General features: G+C 44.8%; 1 protein-coding gene across 5 annotated transcripts in view; it reads right to left on the bottom strand.

Moving 5' to 3' along the window:
• LOC106137471 (protein transport protein Sec31A) overlaps window positions 1-23190 on the bottom strand; it is a 33084-nt gene that overhangs the window by 8690 nt on the left and 1204 nt on the right. For 2 of the 5 annotated variants that reach the window (XM_060948732.1, XM_060948733.1), the window contains exons 4-20: window positions 20263-20432; window positions 19799-19881; window positions 19165-19281; window positions 17471-17615; window positions 14889-15038; window positions 13681-13833; window positions 12978-13052; window positions 11769-11869; window positions 11389-11501; window positions 11128-11207; window positions 9790-9849; window positions 9038-9122; window positions 7619-7729; window positions 7070-7267; window positions 3775-3968; window positions 576-746; window positions 183-279 (exon numbers count right to left, since the gene is read on the bottom strand). In XM_060948732.1, the coding sequence (XP_060804715.1) occupies window positions 183-279; window positions 576-746; window positions 3775-3968; window positions 7070-7267; window positions 7619-7729; window positions 9038-9122; window positions 9790-9849; window positions 11128-11207; window positions 11389-11501; window positions 11769-11869; window positions 12978-13052; window positions 13681-13833; window positions 14889-15038; window positions 17471-17615; window positions 19165-19281; window positions 19799-19881; window positions 20263-20432 (2103 nt within the window). The remainder of the gene's footprint in view (window positions 1-182; window positions 280-575; window positions 747-3774; window positions 3969-7069; window positions 7268-7618; window positions 7730-9037; window positions 9123-9789; window positions 9850-11127; window positions 11208-11388; window positions 11502-11768; window positions 11870-12977; window positions 13053-13680; window positions 13834-14888; window positions 15039-17470; window positions 17616-19164; window positions 19282-19798; window positions 19882-20262; window positions 20433-23190) is intronic. The other 3 variants (XM_060948735.1, XM_060948734.1, XM_060948736.1) reach the window with 3 other exon arrangements.

Here is a 23190-nt window from a genome sequence, read left to right as displayed (position 1 = left end):
GATTCAACTGATTTGCCATCAGATTCAACCGATTTGCCATCAGATTCAACTGATTTGCCATCGGATTCAACTGATTTGCCATCGAATTCAACTGATTTGCCATCAGATTCAACTGATTTGCCATCGGATTCAACAGATTCGCCATCGAATACAACTGTTTAGACTTTGGATAGAACACATACCGGCGCTGTATGTGTTGCTGACGTCACTGTGCGCCAACACGTGGGAGCCCTTGCGCGCGGGGGCGGCGCGCGGGCGGGGCGCGGCGGCGGCATTCTGCTGAGATAAAATATAAATAAATACGGTTAACAGAAACGAAACCAATAGAAAAAAAGAATAGAACCACTCCATCTTTTTACCCGTGGATGTCGTAAAAGGCGACTAAGGGATAGGCTTATAAACTAGGGATTCTTCTTTTAAGTGACAGACTAGCAACCTGTAACTTGCGAAGTATCTATATTCTTATCTGGTGGGGCGAAATTCGTGTGGCAATAATTTCTGACTTCGCGTGGGTGAAGCTGTAGATGGCGCTAAATAAAATGAAGGTGCAGGTAGAAACTAGTAATTCTTAATACCTGTGTGTAAGCTTGGTGTCCTCTCTGAACCAGCCCTAATGCCCGCTGTAGCCGCTCCTTCAGGTCGCTGTCTATCCCTACTTCTAGTATATTGAGCGCGCTTTGAAGGCACCCTTGAGACACCAAAAGCAGAGCATATTCACTCAGAATTTGGTAGATTTTTCCGCCCGGCTGTGAACGAAATAATGTTTTTATAATTTGTACCAACGGAAGATAAAAATAATAGACTTTGCACCTAAAAATCGCATCGTAAGGCAGTATTTTAAGTGATACAAGCGATTCAAGTGCAGAGCGTGAAATATGCGTGCACAGGTTCAATCCTACCTCAAGGTGTGCGGGGGAGCGTGGAGCACACACTGACCTGTATCTGCCTGCGCCGGGCGCGCTGTGTGCGAGCCGCGGGAGGTGTGCGGGGGAGCGTGGAGCACACACTGACCTGTATCTGCCTGCGCCGGGCGCGCTGTGTGCGAGCCGCGGGAGGTGTGCGGGGGAGCGTGGAGCACACACTGACCTGTATCTGCCTGCGCCGGGCGCGCTGTGTGCGAGCCGCGGGAGGTGTGCGGGGGAGCGTGGAGCACACACTGACCTGTATCTGCCTGCGCCGGGCGCGCTGTGTGCGAGCCGCGGGAGGTGTGCGGGGGAGCGTGGAGCACACACTGACCTGTATCTGCCTGCGCCGGGCGCGCTGTGTGCGAGCCGCGGGAGGTGTGCGGGGGAGCGTGGAGCACACACTGACCTGTATCTGCCTGCGCCGGGCGCCGGGCGCGCTGTGTGCGAGCCGCGGGAGGTGTGCGGGGGAGCGTGGAGCACACACTGACCTGTATCTGCCTGCGCCGGGCGCGCTGTGTGCGAGCCGCGGGAGGTGTGCGGGGGAGCGTGGAGCACACACTGACCTGTATCTGCCTGCGCCGGGCGCGCTGTGTGCGAGCCGCGGGAGGTGTGCGGGGGAGCGTGGAGCACACACTGACCTGTATCTGCCTGCGCCGGGCGCGCTGTGTGCGAGCCGCGGGAGGTGTGCGGGGGAGCGTGGAGCACACACTGACCTGTATCTGCCTGCGCCGGGCGCGCTGTGTGCGAGCCGCGGGAGGTGTGCGGGGGAGCGTGGAGCACACACTGACCTGTATCTGCCTGCGCCGGGCGCGCTGTGTGCGAGCCGCGGGAGGTGTGCGGGGGAGCGTGGAGCACACACTGACCTGTATCTGCCTGCGCCGGGCGCGCTGTGTGCGAGCCGCGGGAGGTGTGCGGGGGAGCGTGGAGCACACACTGACCTGTATCTGCCTGCGCCGGGCGCGCTGTGTGCGAGCCGCGGGAGGTGTGCGGGGGAGCGTGGAGCACACACTGACCTGTATCTGCCTGCGCCGGGCGCGCTGTGTGCGAGCCGCGGGAGGTGTGCGGGGGAGCGTGGAGCACACACTGACCTGTATCTGCCTGCGCCGGGCGCGCTGTGTGCGAGCCGCGGGAGGTGTGCGGGGGAGCGTGGAGCACACACTGACCTGTATCTGCCTGCGCCGGGCGCGCTGTGTGCGAGCCGCGGGAGGTGTGCGGGGGAGCGTGGAGCACACACTGACCTGTATCTGCCTGCGCCGGGCGCCGGGCGCGCTGTGTGCGAGCCGCGGGAGGTGTGCGGGGGAGCGTGGAGCACACACTGACCTGTATCTGCCTGCGCCGGGCGCGCTGTGTGCGAGCCGCGGGAGGTGTGCGGGGGAGCGTGGAGCACACACTGACCTGTATCTGCCTGCGCCGGGCGCCGGGCGCGCTGTGTGCGAGCCGCGGGAGGTGTGCGGGGGAGCGTGGAGCACACACTGACCTGTATCTGCCTGCGCCGGGCGCGCTGTGTGCGAGCCGCGGGAGGTGTGCGGGGGAGCGTGGAGCACACACTGACCTGTATCTGCCTGCGCCGGGCGCCGGGCGCGCTGTGTGCGAGCCGCGGGAGGTGTGCGGGGGAGCGTGGAGCACACACTGACCTGTATCTGCCTGCGCCGGGCGCGCTGTGTGCGAGCCGCGGGAGGTGTGCGGGGGAGCGTGGAGCACACACTGACCTGTATCTGCCTGCGCCGGGCGCGCTGTGTGCGAGCCGCGGGAGGTGTGCGGGGGAGCGTGGAGCACACACTGACCTGTATCTGCCTGCGCCGGGCGCGCTGTGTGCGAGCCGCGGGAGGTGTGCGGGGGAGCGTGGAGCACACACTGACCTGTATCTGCCTGCGCCGGGCGCCGGGCGCGCTGTGTGCGAGCCGCGGGAGGTGTGCGGGGGAGCGTGGAGCACACACTGACCTGTATCTGCCTGCGCCGGGCGCGCTGTGTGCGAGCCGCGGGAGGTGTGCGGGGGAGCGTGGAGCACACACTGACCTGTATCTGCCTGCGCCGGGCGCCGGGCGCGCTGTGTGCGAGCCGCGGGAGGTGTGCGGGGGAGCGTGGAGCACACACTGACCTGTATCTGCCTGCGCCGGGCGCGCTGTGTGCGAGCCGCGGGAGGTGTGCGGGGGAGCGTGGAGCACACACTGACCTGTATCTGCCTGCGCCGGGCGCCGGGCGCGCTGTGTGCGAGCCGCGGGAGGTGTGCGGGGGAGCGTGGAGCACACACTGACCTGTATCTGCCTGCGCCGGGCGCCGGGCGCGCTGTGTGCGAGCCGCGGGAGGTGTGCGGGGGAGCGTGGAGCACACACTGACCTGTATCTGCCTGCGCCGGGCGCGCTGTGTGCGAGCCGCGGGAGGTGTGCGGGGGAGCGTGGAGCACACACTGACCTGTATCTGCCTGCGCCGGGCGCGCTGTGTGCGAGCCGCGGGAGGTGTGCGGGGGAGCGTGGAGCACACACTGACCTGTATCTGCCTGCGCCGGGCGCGCTGTGTGCGAGCCGCGGGAGGTGTGCGGGGGAGCGTGGAGCACACACTGACCTGTATCTGCCTGCGCCGGGCGCCGGGCGCGCTGTGTGCGAGCCGCGGGAGGTGTGCGGGGGAGCGTGGAGCACACACTGACCTGTATCTGCCTGCGCCGGGCGCGCTGTGTGCGAGCCGCGGGAGGTGTGCGGGGGAGCGTGGAGCACACACTGACCTGTATCTGCCTGCGCCGGGCGCGCTGTGTGCGAGCCGCGGGAGGTGTGCGGGGGAGCGTGGAGCACACACTGACCTGTATCTGCCTGCGCCGGGCGCGCTGTGTGCGAGCCGCGGGAGGTGTGCGGGGGAGCGTGGAGCACACACTGACCTGTATCTGCCTGCGCCGGGCGCCGGGCGCGCTGTGAGCGAGCAGCGCGCGCAGGGCGAGCCGCGGGAGGTGCGCGGGGGGGGAGCGGGGCGCGGTTTCGAACGAGCGCGGGCTGAGCGCACACAAATAACTGAGCGTGCGCGCTTCAGCAAATGACGGGTCGGATTCTTTTGAGAGCTTGTCGCCGAGCATTTCTAAAAAAAAAGCAATCATTCGTGTTTAACAAAAACCTCGCGGCCACAGTCTTCGATCAAGTAATTAGGTCCTTACATTTGTGAAATTGGCGTTTTCTTGTACTGGTCACTTCAATCTCAAATTTCTCCCCTTTGGTTAAGAATTCCAAATTAAAATTTACACCGCCATTTACACATGTAGGATTTGTGTTTCGTTAACAGTCATTCGTTTTTATTTTCTTCTGTTTTTTTTTCTGTTTGCGTCACTCATTTTACAAAATGGAAAACTTTAAATATCGCGTTATTTACGAGTACGAGTTGCACCGTGGCACCAGTGCTGCGGAACCTGCTCGGGGTTATTGATGTACAGGGTGACTTTTAATTCAACTGCATAAATTTAACTGTTAGGTGTACTCATCTAGAGGATTTTTAAAAAACGTTAAAAGAAAAATATCGGTTCATATTTCAGAAAGTACGAAAAAAAATAAAAGTATCAAAATCCACGATCCTAAATACGTCATATCACCCCGGTCGGCGCAAAAGCGATGCGTAAGATTCAGAGGTCAACGACACAATTCATTCAGCCGAGCGATCTCGACAACTCTGTTCTTTACTTGATCGTGATACTAGAAAAATAATTTATTTTTCAGACATTTATTAACATGTTTAGTTTTAATTTCTTTTTGTAGTATTGCTCTTTAATAAAGCGTGTGACGTAGTTTTTGAGGGTTTTTTAAATGTGAAAATGATGACGTTTAATTTAAATAAAAATAGGCTCAAACAGCTCAGAAGCATGGGTATATTCTATGTTTAAAAGGATGCAGTTGTTTTAAATGTCACCCTGTATATGTCGCAAAAGGAAACACAGTGACTTTTGGGTTCCAATGTTTTCGTTCTGGAAATATCGACCTGCAGAACAAGCCCCTTGGACGGCCGGAGACCCTAGTTGATAATAAAGAATTAAAGGCCATTTTGGAAGCGTTACCATCGCAAACCTTGTCCAAGTTAGCTTCAGGCTTCGGTGTTAGTGATAAAACTATTTTAATCCACTTGAAGCAAATTGAGAAGATTAAGAAACTTGAAAGGTGGGCACTTCACGAATTGAGTGAAGCAAAACCGGTAAACGCGTGTCGACTGCTGCGTTACATTACTTACATACAAACATACATAAACTCACGCTTTTTTTCGGAGGAGTAGGCAGAGACTACATCTTTCAACTTGCCACGATCTCAGCATACTTTCATAATCCACATTCATAACTCTCTTCGTGCAAGCTCGGCGGTTTCGGGTACTCTTGACCTGGCCCTTTGCTAGGACGTCCTTAATTTGATAAAAATACGTTCGTCAAGGTCTTCCCACTCCGACCTTTCCCTCCACACTCCTCTTGTTTATCTGCTTAGTCAACCTGCTTTCATTCATCCTCTCCATATGACCAAACCATCTTAACATACTCGTACCCTTTTCTATTCCTGTAACTACATCTTCTTTGACATCACAACATTCCTTTATCTTGTTGTTCCTTACTCAATCACACCTAACTTTCACTCCCATACATTAATGTCGGGACCAACACGTATGTACAGTCAGTCGAGCCTTTTTGGACAGAAAAGAAGAACAAGAAAAGAAGACTGCCATGTTCCCGGCGTTCACTCTCCTTTCAATATCACTACTACATTACTTAACCGGCACTATAATGAAAGGTTTTTAAATCAAATCATTACCTGTGATGAAAAGTGGATTCTCTACGATAATCTGAAACGTTCATCGCAATGGCTAGACCCTGGCCAGCCAGCCAAATCCTGCTCCAAGCGAGACTTGACCCAAACAAAGTTACTTGTAAGCGTTTACTGGACTAGTGCCGGTGTCTTCCATTACAGTTTTCTCAAATCTGGCCAGATGATTACGGCAGACGTCTATTGTCTGCAAGTGCAAACTACAATGGAAAAGCTAGCTGCTAAACAAGCGAGGCTAGTCAATCGCTCCACGCCACTGCTGCTTTACGACAACGCTAGACCACACACTGCACAACAGACAGACATACATACATACATGCATATGGTCACGTCTATATTCCTTGTGGGGTAGACAGAAGTCTTGAAAAGACTGATAGGCCACGCTCAGCTATTTGGCTTAATGATAGAATTGAGATTCAAATAGTGACAGGTTGCTAGCCCATCGCCTAGAAAAGACTCCTAAGTTTGTAAGCCTATCCCTTAGTCGCCTTTTACGACATCCATAGGAAAGAGATGGAGTGGTCCTATTCTTTTTTGCACTGGTGCCGGGAACCACACGGCACAACACAACAGACGGCTGCAAAAATAGAGGAGCTTCAATCGGAATGTCTAAGACATCCACCGTACTCCACGGACTTTCCTCCAACAGATTACTATTTTTACTGAAATTTGGATAACTTCTTCCAAGAGTAAAAATTCAACTCTAATAGGGCAGTCCAAACCGCATTCAAACATTTTATTGATTCTTGTCCGAATGGTTTTTTTTAGTAAAGTTATCAGTGAAATACCTATAAGATGGTAAAAGTGCATAGATAATAATGGTTCTTATTTTGATTGAGTAACTATATTATATTAAAAAATATTCGACTTTTTCTTCCTATACAAAACGCCATTTCGTATGTAAGGACCTAATAAACACAGTTTTAAAAGGCCCCAAGACTCGGATATATAGACTATCCGCTATAAAATACTCATTTCGTTTTATCTGATAAAGAATTCTTAACGTGACCTTTCTCCAATACGTTCCAATTTGATCAAAGTACAGAATCTGTAATGATAAATTTCTTGAATAAAGTCACAATTATCTAAACTTTTTTCAACGTTTCCATTCATTATTTCTTTGTATATTTATATCGTTAACTTACTCATAACTAAACCATCCAAGTCTCATCTCATATTCTTCAAATTCCTTTACTACATACATACATATTGTCACGTCTATATCCCTTGCGGGGTAGACAGAGCCAACAGTCTTGAAAAGATCGAATGGTCACGTTCAGCTATTTGGCTTAATGATAGAATTGAGATTCAAACAATGACAGGTTGCTAGCCCGTCGCCTAAAAGAAGAATCCCAAGCATATAAGCCTGTCCTAATAACCTTTACTCACCACAATAATGCGCCAAGGCTTCTCCATCGCAATGCGTGATGAGAGCCGCGAGGGTTTCCCGCCAACTCCTGGGTGAGCTGCCTTCAACCAACTGATCCCATTTGGACTGCAGCAAGCTACCAGCCAGGAGGGAGACGGGATCTTGGGCAGTTTGATTCAAGTGGTATTTCTGGACTTTGTATAGGAGCTCTTGACTGCCTGTAGAAGAGATGTGATGATATTGACATAAAGCTGATTACATCAATCCAATAATGCCGGAGGTTCTCAAATATTTATTGGGCTGTATTCATTTCATCATTCTCAAAGCGTTTGTCGGCAGGATTATTGGCTATGCATTACCAAAAGCAAAGCAGTAGCAGAGACAAAGTGTCAGTGACAGTGCTGCCTCTATCGAGCAAACGACGTACTAACAGGGTTCATATTGTACCTATTTATAAGCAGTAACTTTAATTCAACTGATGTACTCTTTATGATATGCGATAATGATTTTATAATTGAATTGAATTGAAAAATCATGCAACGCGAAAGTTTAAAAGGTTTCATACTTACCCAAAGAAGCAATAATAAGTGCGTCAGCCACCCTTTTCGCGTCCAAACACAATTCAACAGCTTCTTCCAAGTTACCACAGACTAATGCGCGACAGATTAAACTTGTCGAATCTAGAACAATACACATTATCTATACTTATATTATAAAGCAGAAGAGTTTGTTAATTAGTTTGTTTGAACGTTACGTTAAACGTTACGTTAATTAGTTTTTTTTCAGGAACTACTGGTTCAAATTGAAAAATTCTTTTTGTGTTGAATAGACCATTTATCGAGAAGGCCTTAAGCTATATAACATCACGCTTCAACTATAAGGAGCGAAGAAATAATGGAAAATGTGAAAAAAAACGAGAAAAATTATTCACCCTTGAGGGCTTCAATGTCCAAAATAACTATTCCACGCAGACGGAGTCGCGGGCACAGCTAGTTACACCGACACTCCATTATCGTACATATATAGAAGCGCCGGTGGTCGAATCGGTAAAATGCCCGGTAAAAATGCGTGATAAAGGCACAGGTTCAAATCCAACTTCGGCCATGTACCAATGACTAATTTCGAAGTTAATATGTACATTAGTTTGAATACTAACCGATGCTCTTACGATGAGGGAAATCGATGTGCAACCTCACGATCTAATACGGGTTAGTTTCCCCTGAAAAGGTTGCGGAGGTCAGATGGGAGTCGCTTCGTGTAAAAACCTGACTCACCCAATCCAGGATCCATGGTCAAGGGCCCCGGGCTCCGAGTGGTGAGGATGCAATCAAGACTATAGCCAGGAGGGAGACAAGACTCTTAACCCGAATCCCCAAGATACAAGTTAGTCTAGATTTTTCTCTCCCACCATTTCTTATAAAGTTATTAACAGTTCATTCACACTATACTTGCATATTTGACATTTTATATCAATCAGCTTATCACGTGAGGCGTGAAATGAAGAGACACAATTTCTTCACCAATTTTAAATTAAAACTAGCTGTCCCGGCAAACGTTGTTTTGCCATATAAATATTTTTTAAGTAATTTCTATGTTTAGGGTGGACAACCCTTAACACTTAGGGGTATAAAAAATAGATATTAGCCGATTCTCAGACCTACTGAATATGCATGCAAAATTTGGTTAAAATCGGTAAAGCCGTTTCGGTAAAGCCGTACGGAGACAAACATTGTGACACGAGAATTTTATATATAAGATAGAGGCCGCCCGCGACTTCGTCCGCATGGAAACCCTATCAATCCCGCGGGAACTCTGGGATAAAAAGTAGCCTATGTGTTATTCTGGGTCTTCAGCTACCTACATACCAAATTTCATGGTAATCGGTTCAGTAGTTTTTGCGTGAAAGAGTAACAAACATCCATACATCCATACAAACTTTCACCTTTATAATAGTAGTAGGATAGGATTAAATTATGATTTTTATTTACCTTCCCCATTTGGTATAACCACGTTGTTGACGGCGGGTGCCAAGTCCAAATTGGCCAGTTTTCTTTCTATCAACGCGTGGACGTCCTGCAAAAGATGATTTAACTTTAGTTAACACAACTCATAACAAATATCTATCCAGATTTCTTTTATTATAATAATTATAATAATATATCCGGCACTTTAGAATAGAACCACTCCATATATTTCCCATGGTTGTCGTAGAAGGCGACTAAGGAGTAGACTTATAAACTTGGGATTCCTCTTGTAGGCGATGTGTTAGCAACCAGTCTCTATTTGAATATCAATTGTATCATTGAGCCATATTACTGAACGTGGCCAATTCTTTTCAAGACTGTTGGCTCGGTCAACTCAGAATGTTGCCAGGGAGAAACCTACCTTATAACATGTTTCGAAACGTCTCATTTTTCAGACTTACCTCCTGTAGACAAATATGTATCTTATTGATACAAAAAGTAAGTGATAAGAATATATATGTAGGAAAAGTATATTTCTTGGTCGTCGTGTTAAATGCCAAAAGCTGTGTTAGTTGTAAAAGTAAAGAAGTAAGTATATAAGAATTATTAAATAATTACATCGGAAACATTATATTTTCAATCGTGAACTCATTATATTGTGTATGTAGATCGATATATAATAAGATATGAACATTTATTTATGTGTGATTTTAAACGCGCGTCTATAACAAGGTCAAGAAATCTTTCCACGCTGTTCTAGAACGTTCCATACTTACCGAGACATCAGTGCTGGTGTCTGTGGACAACTCCGCCTCGGTCTCCGTGGACTCGCCCTGCTGCGCACAAGCAGTTGCAGACAGTTTACAGGATAGTGGAGTGAGATTATTGTAAGTTGGGAGAGGTTAAGTATTGTGAGACTTAAGTGTAGAACAATCGGAGTCTGGAGTATGAATTTTTTAAAGTTTTGTTAAACATTACAATGACGATATAATGTAATTCTTTTTCTATCCTTCGCACTGGTAACAGTTTTGTTATTATTTTTACTACGGATTTGAAAATGTCAAATATATTTATCTCGTTAAAACTTTGTTAAGGCATATTTTTCAAGTTTCGACTGGCACAGAATGCCATGTGGCATTAAGTCCATTAGTGTATTTTAATAAATTTTATGTAAAAAAAATACAACTATACTAAAGACTCTGATCATACTATAAGGATAGTATTGACTTTGTAAATATTATATGTGGTTAATTGACATGCAAGAGACATACACAGTTAAAAATATATAAAGAGCTAGTACAAAAATGTAAGTTTGATAAGAAATTGTTTAATAAATAAGGCATTAGTTAAGGTAGGTGTTTAAAGCGAAGTTGCCTTTGAAAAACTAGCGCCCTCTAGTGGCGAAAACAATGCGTTTTGTTAATCTCCTTGATCGCAGTCAGTCTTTCAGAAACTCAACAACAAAGCGCCGATGGTCCAGTGGTTAAATTGCCCAGCTCAAATACGCAAATCATGCGCGTCGGGGCACAGGTTTTAATCCTACCTCGGCCATGTACCAATGAATCGCTGAGTTATGTACATTAGTTTGAGTGCTAACCAGTACTGTCACGGTGAAAGAAATCATCGCGAGGAAACCCGCACATTCAAGCAACTAAATGTGTCCTCATGATCGGTCAATACAGATAAAGTTCTCCTGCAAAGGTTGCGGAGATCAGATGGGAGTCGCTTCGTGTAAAAACCTGACTCACCCAATCCATGGTCATACCCCGGGCTCCTGAAATGACCATGTTCATTTCACATGACCCGCATGGGATAACGTGATTATAATGATATAATAATGTATGTATTTTCTGACGGCCTCTGTGGCGCAGCGGTTGTGCGCTTGTCTGTGACACCGGAGGTCCCGGGTTCGAATCCCGGCCAGGACATGATGAGAAACGAACTTTCTCTGATTGGCCCGGGTCTTGAATGTTTATCTATATAAGTATTTATTACAAAATATAGTATCGTTGAGTTGGTATCTCGTAACACCTGTCTCGAACTTACTTCGAGGCTAACTCGATCTGTGTAAAAAAATTATTTTAAGATGTCGTGACTCATTCCTAAGCACTTACCCGGCTGAGACCGACGATATCCGGTTGCGTGACGTCACCTGAACTCTTGAACTTGGACGGTATGTCGTCTTGTTTGAAACCTGTCAAGAAAAATATTCAAAATTCAACTATGTACATTTGTGAAGGGTGACATTCAGCGCACTCATATATACTAGACGCGCCCGCGACTTCGTACGCGTGGAATCAATCCCGCGAGGACTTCGGGATAAAGAGTAGCGCTCAGTAGGAGCCGACCAAGGGAGAGGCTTCAGATATAGTTACCCAGCAAGTCTAACAGCTCGCCGCGGAAGCTGGGCAGGAAGCTGGCTCGCAGGAAGAACCACATGTAGCGCTCGGTTTGGTCTGAACTGGCGTCTCCTTGCTGCCGGCAATACCTGTAGACATACATACATAAAATAACGTTTATTTCCCTTGCGGGGTAAATAGAGCCAACAGTCTCGAAAAGACTGAAAGGCCACGTTCAGCTGTATGGCTTCATGATGGAATTGAGATTCAAATAGTGACAGTTTGATAGCCCATCGTCCACAAGAAGAATCCCAAGTTTATAAGCCTTTAGTCGCCTTTGACGACGTCCATTAGAAAGATATGGAGGGAACCCCACGGCACTTTACCATTAAATAAACAATATTACTTCAACTTACTCTGCTAGTTGTTCCGTGGCCGACGGGTCTTGACTGAGACAGGAATTCAATATGGCGTCCACTTCCGCCGCTTTCTCCACGATTTCCGGCTCGCTCACAACCTGACAACAATAACTATTTGTTAGAAACTTAATTTCCTTCCTGTTTACTAAGGGCCATTCTCCTGGCATAAGTCCCAGTTCCATAATTTCCGACAATACGTACATTAGTTTGAATACTAACCGATGCTCTTACGGTGAGGAAAAACATGGCGAGGAAATAGCTGCACATTCAGACAACTGGTTGCTATGATTCAATACTGGTTTAGAATCCCCTGTAAAGTTTGCAGTGGTAAGACGGGAGTCGCTTCCTGTAAAAACCTGATTCACCCGATCCAGGGTCCATGGTCAAATGCATACCCTGAACTCCTTTCCAGAGTGGTGAGGATGCAACCGGGACTATTTATGTATGTTTATGAATAAAACAATTGAGTATTATTTTGTTTACTTTTAAATTGACGGATTATTTATGTATTTGCCATTTTCTGACTGACTGATAGAGAATGCTATTAACATTAAGTCCGCCTATTTAATAAAGTTTTAAATAAATAAATATATGTAACTAGAAAAAGGAATAAATTGGATAATATAAATAAATAAATATATACGGGACAAATTACACTGATTGAGTTAGCTTCGAAGTAAGTTCTTTGAGACTTGTGTTACGAGATACTAACTCAACGATACTATATTTTATAATAAATACTTAATATAGATAAACATCCAAGACCCAGGCCAATCAGAAAAAGTTATTTTCTCATCATGCCCTGGCCGGGATTCGAACCCGGGACCTCCGATGTCACAGACAAGCGTATTACCGCTGCGCCACAGAGGCCGTCGAATTGGAGAATTTATAGCCTTAGATAATGATTAATAGTAAACTTTCTTTCTTGACTTTCGACCAGCATAGGGATAATTCAAGCTATACAAATCCTACTACTATTATAAAGGCGAAAGTTTGTATGGATGTTTGTTACTCTTTCACGCTACTACTAAACCGATTACCATGAAATTTGGTATGTAGGTAGCTGAAGACCCAGAATAACACATAGACTACTTTTTATCCCAGAGTTCCCGCGGGATTGATAGGGTTTCCATGCGGACGAAGTAGCGGGCGGCCTCTAGTAATAATATAATAAAGGTTTAAATATAAAATTGATAAAAATCATACTTGACTGATGTAGACATGTCTCTGCGTGTCGCCTTCTTGTGAACTTTTGCCGAATGTCAACAGTTTCCCGCCGAACTGAAAAAATATAATAGGTTAGTTCACTTTCATACATATAGTCACGTCTATATCTCTTGCGGGTAGACGGAATCAATCATCTTGAAAATATTGATAGGCCACGTTGAGCTATTTGATTTAATGATAGAATTAAGATTCTAATAGTGACAGGTTGCTAGCCCATCGTACAAAAAACGAATCTAAAGTTTATAAGCCTATCCCTCAGTCGCTTTGTACGACGTCCATGGGTCCAAGAGATGGCGTGGTCCTATTCTTTTTTTGATTTAGTGCCGGAAACCACACGGCACTTTTTACGACATTTTCAATTTCATACTAATCGATTATTAATGTAGATTCGTCCACGATACACATTTTAAAAAGTCTTCATATGTAAATTGATGTCCGGTGAAAATGCTGCAGTGTAGTTTGTTCCACCGCTTCTTTCACATATGCGGTAGTAGATATACATACATGCATACATACATATGGTCACGTCCTTTTTTAGGCGATGGGAAGAATCCCAAATTTGTAAGCATATCCCTTAGTCGCCTCTTACGACATCCACGGGAAAGATATGGAGTGGTCCTATTCTTTTTTGTGCCGGCGCCGGGAACCACACGGCACCAACACATTATATATAATTACTCACAGCGAACTTCCCCCTGGCGGGCCTCCGCAGCCAGCGCGGCGCGGCGGGCAGCTGCGGCAGCGGCGCCGGCGCCGGCCGCGCCACCAGCGGCAGCTCCCCGAGCGACGCCGCGCCGAACGACTCCAGGATGTTGCTGCTCTGGGCGGCCGTGCTCTGAATGAGCATATTTCAAATATAACAAATATACAGGGTGACATTTAAAACAACTGCATCCTCCTAAACATAGACTATGCCCACGCTTCTGAGCCGTTTGAGCCTATTTATATATATATATATATATATAAATGTCTGAAAAATAAATTATTGTTCTTGTATCAAGATCAAGTAAAGTAGTTTATAGTCCTGGCTAATCGCAACAACACTCGGCTCTAATGTGTAACCGATATTAGAACTCAAAAGTGTTAAGAAAAATGTCAGTAAACTAGTCATTAGCCCCAAAAATATAAAAATAGAGGTTGTTACTCCAAAAATTTTCGATTCATCACAAACATTTATATTTTTTTACTCGGTCCATTCACTATCCAACTAACCATTTTAGCAGCGGCTCCTTCTAGCAGCGCGTGTACATCGAGCTGATGAAGAAACTGGCAGAGCTTTTATGAAGAGTTTCCTCGTGACACCCACATTTATTTAATTGACGAAATATTCGTATTGAAAACATTAGTTTTACATTTATTCATGTTTTTTTTTTAATGTAGACGTGGACGAATGCACTTTGCATTCGTCCACGATTAAGATTTAAGAGATCTATCTATATTTGTAAACTGACGTAGGGCGAAAACGCTGCAGTATAGTTTGTTCCACCTCTTCTTCTACACACGCGCTTTGGCAGCGGTAGTAGTTACAATTACATTTAACTGACGTGTCATCAATAAGTGACACCTAGCATCCTATTCTGGAAATAAAGCTATTATATCCTAGACCCTGAGAAGACCTAGACGAATGTATTTTGATCAAATGAAGGACGTCCTGGTAAAGGGTCAATCTTGCATGAAGAGAGTTATGAATGTGGATGAAGCGAAGGAAGTATGCAGAGATCGTGGCAAGTGGAAAGAGGTAGTCTCTGCCTTCCCCTCCGGGTAAGAGGCGTGATTTTATGTATGTATGTATGTGTGTATGTATGTATGTATGTAAGTATGTATGTGTGTATGTATGTAAGTATGTATGTATGTATGTGTGTATCCTAGAGCTCTGGATGGTCCCCTCACCGAGCCGCCGGCGGCGCCGCCCAGCAGCGAGTGCACGGCGAGCTGCTGGTCGAAGGAGCTGGCGGCCAGCAGCGCGGCGGCGCGCGGGCTCCACGCGGCCTCCAGCAGCCACTGCGGCTGCCGCGCCAGCTCCAGCAGCAGGCGCCCGCCCTGCGGACAGCTTCGGTTCCAGGCTTGTCTCATGCCGCGGTCTCAACCAGAGAAGAAGCATTGAACTATCTTTAGATACTGCAAGGCGTCTTGTCTGGTCGATGTCAAAACCAGACAAGTCAAGACGCATTGAACTATCTTCAGATACTTCAAGGCGGCTTGTCTCATGCCGCGGTCGCAACAAGACGAGACGCATTGTACTATCTTCAGATACTTCAAGGCGGCTTGTCTCATGCCGCGGTCGTAACCAGACAAGAAGCATTGAACTATCTTCAGATACTTTAAGGCGGCTTGTCTCATGCCGCGGTCTCAACAAGACGAGACGCATTGAACTATCTTCAGATACTTCAAGGCGGCTTGTCTCATGCCGCGGTCGTAACCAGACAAGAAGCATTGAACTATCTTCAGATACTTTAAGGCGGCTTGTCTCATGCCGCGGTCTCAACAAGACGAGACGCATTGAACTATCTTCAGATACTTCAAGGCGGCTTGTCTCATGCCGCGGTCGTAACCAGACAAGAAGCATTGAACTATCTTCAGATACTTTAAGGCGGCTTGTCTCATGCCGCGGTCTCAACAAGACGAGACGCATTGAACTATCTTCAGATACTTCAAGGCGGCTTGTCTCATGCCGCGGTCGTAACCAGACAAGAAGCATTGAACTATCTTCAGATACTTTAAGGCGGCTTGTCTCATGCCGCGGTCTCAACAAGACGAGACGCATTGAACTATCTTCAGATACTTCAAGGCGGCTTGTCTCATGCCGCGGTCTCAACCAGACGAGACGCATTGTACTATCTTCAGATACTGCAAGGCGTCTTGTCTCATGCCGCGGTCGCAACAAGACGAGACGCATTGAACTATCTTCAGATACTTCAAGGCGGCTTGTCTCATGCCGCCGTCTCAACCAGACAAGACGCATTGAACTATCTTCAGATACTTCAAGGCGGCTTGTCTCATGCCGCGGTCTCAAAAAGACGAGACGCATTGAACTCTCTTCAGATACTTCAAGTCGGCTTGTCTCATGCCGCCATCTCAACAAGACGAGACGCATTGAACTATCTTCAGATACTTCAAGGCGTCTTTTCTTATGCCGCGGTCGCAACAAGACGAGACGCATTGAACTATCTTCAGATACTTCAAGGCGGCTTGTTTGGTCGATGTCTCAACCAGGCAAGACAAGACGCATTGAACAATCTTCAGATACTTCAAGGCGTCTTGTCTCAGTCCGTGGTCTCAACTAGACAGGACAAGCGCATTGAACTATCTTCAGATACTTTAAGGCGACTTGTCTCATGCCGCGGTCTCAACCAGACAAGACAAGACGCATTCAACTATCTTGAGATACTTCAAGGCGTCCTGTCTCATGCCGCGGTCTCAACCAGACAAGACAAGACGCATTCAACTATCTTGAGATACTTCAAGGCGTCCTGTCTCATGCCGCGGTCTCAACCAGACAAGACAAGACGCATTCAACTATCTTGAGATACTTCAAGGCGTCTTGTCGGCCCGAGGGGCTCGGGCCGTTGAGACCTCGACCAGACGAACAGCTATTACATACAGCGACAGCTAGTTCAAGACGTCTCGTCTGATCGACGTCTTAGTAAATATAAATATAAACGGGACAAATTACACAGATTGAGTTAAACTCGAAGTAAGTTCGAGACTTGATATAGCGTTACAAGATACTAACTCGAAAGATACTATATTTTATAATAAATACTTATATAGATAAACATCCAAGACCCAGGCCAAACGGAAAAAGTTCTTTTCTCATCATGCCCTGGCCGGGATTCGAACCCAGAACCTCCGGTGATACAGACAAGCGTACTACCGCTGCGCCACAGAGGCCGAATAGTCCGAATCGATTGTCTTTTTTTTTCATTAATACGTCAGTCGGTTTTGTTCATCTAAATGTCAAGTCAAAGTGTCTGTCTGTCCATGGAGGCTGAACGGCCGCTACACGGTCGTTGAGACTAGTTCCAACTCGGCGAAGAAATGCACTTTCTCGCGTCCAGCTTCCTCCTGCCCTATCGCTTTTTCGCTTTTCATTATGACGTGAAATGAAACAGCGATAGTTCATCGCGCGATGAAAACCGTGTCGCGCGTGTCATGCTACAAGGGCTGACGTTAGCCACGATCGCGTCCTGACGTCTGAATAGCGATGGGCTAGCAACCAGCAAACACCAGCAACTTGTTTATTATGTCTTTTATTTATTTACCACATACATACATAAATATAGTCACGTCTTTATCCCTCGCGGGGCAGACAATCTTGAAAAGACTGAATGGCCACATTCAGCTATTTGCTGATGATAGAATTGAGATTCAACTACAGTGACAGTGACAACTATATATTACTATATGTATGTATGTACATACATCAATATACCGTGACCGCTGGTTATATATACACACAAAAACCTCGTTACCGGCGTAGTGTCATTGGGGTTCCAGCACAGCAGGCGGCCATCTTTGCCGGCGGACAGCAGCAGGTCGGTGTCGTGTGGACTCCACGACACCGACATCACGCCCTTGCTGTGACCTTCCATCGTCACCAGGGGAGACGCCGCCAGCCTGTCGAGGAGGGGGGGGATATTATTATTATGGTCAAAAGTACCCGAAACCGCCGAGCTTGCATGAAGAGAGTTATGAATGTGGATGAAGCGAAGGAAGTGTGCAGAGATCGTGGCGAGTGGAAAGAGGTAGTCTCTGCCTACGTCTCCGGGAAAGAGGCGTGATTTTATGTATGTATGTATGTATGTTTCTCTTCTTGGATTTCACGGGTCTATACACCCCGGATTTTTGAGAGGCTCGCGTGGGGATATATATTCAACACGTAGAGGCCCTTTGGAGAAGTTGATGTTATGTTGTTCTCCTGCCAAAACCCGTTGCCGGGCATATCAATAGACGATATGTCCATGAACTGGTCTCGGCAGGAGGTGGATCTATTACAAAATAAGGAAAAGGATTATGGGTTATGGAGTTGATATTATTTTTTAAATGGCAACCGTGCCGTGTGGTACCCGGCACCAATACAAAAAGAATAGGACCACTCCATTTCTTTCCCCCATGGATGTCGTAAAACGCGAATAAGGGATAAGCTGACAAACTTTGGATTCTTTTTTAGGTGATAAGCTAGCAACCTGTCACTATTCGAATCTCAATTATTCAAGTTATTCTATCACTAGAGGCCGCCCGCGACTTCGTCCGCATGGAAACCCTATCAATCCCGCGGGAACTCTGGGATAAAAAGTAGCCTATGTGTTATTCTGGGTCTTCAGCTACCTACATACCAAATTTCATGGTAATCGGTTCAGTAGTTTTTGCGTGAAATAGTAACAAACATCCATACAAACTTTCGCCTTTATAATAGTAGTAGGATAAAGCCAAATAGCTGAACGTGGCCACTCAGTCTTTTCAAGACTGTTGGCTCTGTCTACCCCGCAAGGAATATAGACGTGACCATGTGTATGTATTAAGTAAATCTTCACAATTCTGAATATGACTGTCAATGTATAACAGTTCCTGCTAGGAACATGACTCTTGTGGATGAACGTCACATTAATTGATTGAAGGAGTGTGAATGGGACTGTTAGAGTGTGAAGGCCTAGACGAACGTATCCTTGATCAAATCGGAAACGTTCTAGCAAAAGGTCAGGTCAAGAGTACCCGAAACCGACGAGCTTGCATAAAGAGAGTTATCAATGTGGATGAAGCGTAAGAAGTATGCAGGGAGCGTGACAATTGGAAAGATGTGGTCTCTGCCTACCGTTCCGGGAAAGAATGGTGATTTATGTATGTATAATATTATAAAGGTGAAGAGTTTGTTTGTTTGTTTGAACGCGCTAATCTCAGGAACTACTGGTTCGAATTGAAAAATTCTTTTTGCGTTGAATAGACCATTTATCGAGGAAGGCTATATAACATCACACTGCAACTATTAGGAGCGAAGAAATACTTGAAAATGAAATTTAAAAAAAACGGGAAAAATTATTAAAAGTAAAGTAAAAGTAAAAAGAATTTATATTTTCCTCCTTGAGGGCTTCAATGATGCCCAAAATAACAATTCCACGCGGACGGAGTCGCGGGCACAGCTAGTGTATGTATGTATGTATAGCCTCACCTCAAGTCCCACAGCTGTATGACCGGCGCCTGGTCGTCCTCGGAAGCTATGCACAGCTGCGTCGCCACGGACGGGTGCCACGCCAGCGACCGCCATCTTGTCCGGGATTGAGAGTCGCTGGAAGAGACAAATCGATTATATTTTGTCGTTAGAAATTTATTTATTTATTAGGTACCTACAAAATTAGTGAATGATTAATGAATTTATTAAGAGAGTTATGAATGTGGATGAAGCGAAGGAAGTATGAAGCGAAGGAAGTAAAACAAATTGCCTCCGTAGCATGGGGCGCGTGACGCAGATTTTATCGCGCGAAAAATTATCGCTGTTGCGCTTTTTATTATGACGCGAAACGGGACAGCGATAATTTCAGGCAGGCAATGATGCATTTAAGAGAAGAGAACATGTATTGGTCCGTTCGAGCCTGTCTTTTGACAGCTGTCAAAACAGACCTCTATTTCTAAAAAAAGAATTTCAGTGGATTTCAATTCGAGTACCAATTTCTAAAATTCGTGTCTCATCAAACCAATACATTGACAGAATCACAGTAAGTCCGGTAGAAGAATTCCAAGGGTAGACCAACACCTTGGAGGTATGAAGAAGAATAAAACAAATGAAATAAATATTGTTTAAATACCTTAATTTCATTATAGGTTCATTCTTCCTCAAATCCCATACAACACATCTCGTTGAAAATGTCGATCCCAAAATGTGTTGAACCTGTGACAAAAAAAAATTATCAACTCAAATTAACAAGTGTGTAACTGCTGACTAAATGCTGGAGTGTGTTTGTTCTGCATTGCATCCTCATCTATCTTGAGGGAAGGAGTTGCAGCAGAGTTTAGCTCTTACAATGATCTGGTATTGGGTAAGTCAGGTTTTGACACAAACAAACTCAGAACTTACCTGCACAACCTTTGCAGGGGAAGCTTTCTCATATAAGTGATTGAGAACCCATAATCGTCCAGTATGTATAAAAAGAATAATGAGTGTGGAGGAAGCAGGAGAGGTCTGTAGAGATCGTAGCGAGTGGAAATCCACAGTCACTGCCTACCCCAATGGGAGACACAGGCGTGATAATTTTTATGTATGTATGTTTACCTGTTGATTCCACGCCAACCCTTGCACATGGTCATACGGCTGACTCTTGTTCCCCGGAGCCATGGGCTGGCTCGTGTTGTTCAGGTCCCATATGAAGATCTCCGACTCTGAAGCACCGGAAGCCAGGAGATTCTTCTGGTACGGGTTGATATCCAGGGCTGAGACATGGCCTGGTGGGAACAATATAAGGTTTAAAATGAATGGAGTTAATCACTACATATTATAAAGTAACCAAACCTATTTCGTCTGTCTGTATGTATGCACTAATCTCGGGAAGTTGTTAACAGAATTTGTTCCTGTTTGAAATGTTGGAAAGCGGATTTTCTGAGAAAGGTTTATATCTATTAATGCTGCTATTAATTCTAAGAAAGATTTATATCTATTAATGCTGCTATTAATTCTAAGAAAGGTTTATATCTATTAATGCTACCGGTACGAAGCCAGGGCGGGTCGCTCGTATACTTATAAAGAGAGGTAAGTGTCTTAGGTATAATGAACCTAGCGTATGTCCATGACTCCACACGAAACATACTGTTAATTTCCTTTTCTGTGGGTATTTCGGAACATCACCATAAACACTACATATGAATGAGGAACCTACTTGCCAAACTTCAAATTGCCAGACCCAGTAGAATGAGCATTGATATGTCAGTCAGTCAGTGTTATATGACCAATACAAAGATAATACATATACATACATATGGTCACGTCTATACCCCTTGCGGGGTAGACAGAGTCAACAATCTTGAAAAGACTGAATGGCCACGTTCAGCTATTTGGCTTAATGATAGAATTGAGATTCAAATAGTGACAGATTGCTAACCCAACGCCTAAAAGCCTACCCCTTAGTCGCCTTTTACGACATCCATGGGAAAGAGATGGAGTGGTCCTATTCGGTTTTGCCAAAGATAATGTATGCACACATATGGAGTTATGTTGATAAAGACTATACGTTTAGAAAGTATACCAGCTTTAATTCTCACATCAGTTGAGTAAACAATACCGGGATTCTGTTCTTGATAAACTGTTATCACTAACTGACGGCTACTAGTGGCAGTTACTGATATTTTACTCATATTGGTAAAGTATAAAATTATTGTTATTGTGTAATCCTTATCACATTATGTTTCTGTACAGTCATAAATATTTATTTTAGGAAATAGTTTTTTTGGTGAATACAATTAATTTAAAGTACTGTTTTTATTTTTTTGATTATATTTATTCCTCCTTTTTTTCTATAATTATGGCAATCTGTCACTATTTGAATCTCAATTCCATCAATGTGACCTTTCTGACTTTCGTTGACTTTGTCAACCCCGCAAGGGATATAAACATAATATGTATGTTGTCTTTAGAATTAGGCACTATGTCAATTGTTCTATAGCACATACAAAATGAAAATGAATAAAATTGCAATGCCCAAAGTTTGTTAGAAAATAAAAAAGTCGAAAATCAGACCCAAGGTCCCAGGAACTAAGAACATGCAAAGATGAGAGAGAGTGTGAGAGAGAGAGAGATGATGAATATATATGAAATTGCTCTGCAACCCAAATTTGCCTTTAATCAGAACCCAATGAGTAGTTACAATCACTTAACTGGCAATTTAGACAATCAGTTACAATTCCAACTTACAACAGAGAATTGTTTATTTTTATGCAGGGGACTTTGTTTTATAATATGTAGTGGTATCATCAACACAATCACAAGCATTATTTCATACATACATATAACCACATCTATATCTCTTGCAAAGAAGACAGAGCCAACAGTCTTGCAAAAAAGACTGACAGGCCACAGTCACATTATTACAAAAAGTTTATATATTAACCTTTAAGTACCGACGTGCATTTTTTGTAACGTTAGTACCGATGTGAGGCCTGAGAGGCCGCGCTTATTATATTGATTTTTTAAAGAAATGTATGAGTTAAATATTTGTCCTTGCATTATGATGAAAAATTAAGGGTTGGGAAAATACAAGTAAAGAAAGATAATACTTTATTTATAATTGAAAGAAAAAACACTAAAATAATACTTGGCATGAATTTTGGCAAAAAATAGGTTGTTAGACATAAAAATTCATAAAACTAAAAATACTCCTATTAAAATAAAAAAAAATACTACTTTTTACTAACGACTTATAAAGCTCTAAGAAAAAAAATATTGTAGGAACATAAACCTTCTGAAAAAAAAACTGTCTACAGCCCAATTACACCTTAATTTTAAGCACAGTCAGGGCACACTTGTTTTGCGCACTGCAAACAAACGTGTTTTCTGCACGAATGGCATCCATAGGTCGACTTTCTTTGGGGTTTAGGTTGGCATGACAGACAAGACAAATTCGGTAAAAAATTGTCATAGGCCAGCGTATTGAACGGCGGCTGCAAGTATATACAGAGCATTTCTTATCTATTTCATCTACAGCACTTTTTGTAGAATTACAAAAATGTATTATTTCAGGTTTTCCGGAGTCGGTGTTTGTCCCTTCATTATGATGCATTGATGAAGCTAAAATGACAGCTTTCCCTTTTTTTGGATTAATTGGATTGACGTGAACCAATTGTCACACATTATATTTTTTGTTAGTGCAATGTAATGGTTTACTCAAACAGATTACCGCCTGCGTAGGAACTAAAAGCTTTCTTTCTTCATCAGTTAGTGTTTCTCCATATGAATTTTCCCACAATACACATAACAATTATAGAAATAACTATTTTGCGCATCACACAAGCACATCAGTTTTAGTCCGTATTATGCGGGGTTCTTTGCATGTATATAATCAAAAATGACTAGCAATCCCCCAAAAAATATCTCTTTTAATTCTATAAATCTGTCACACAACTATTTCGTTTACTGCCAGAAGTCCCTGGTGTAGCCATAGTTCATAATATCAGTGAAAATAACAGTTAACTTTAACAAAAAATTAAACAA

This window comes from Amyelois transitella, chromosome 17 (genome assembly GCF_032362555.1).
Source record: "Amyelois transitella isolate CPQ chromosome 17, ilAmyTran1.1, whole genome shotgun sequence".
In the NCBI taxonomy this organism is placed as follows: Eukaryota; Metazoa; Arthropoda; class Insecta; order Lepidoptera; family Pyralidae; genus Amyelois; species Amyelois transitella.
This window is presented reverse-complemented; position numbering and strand designations above follow the sequence as displayed.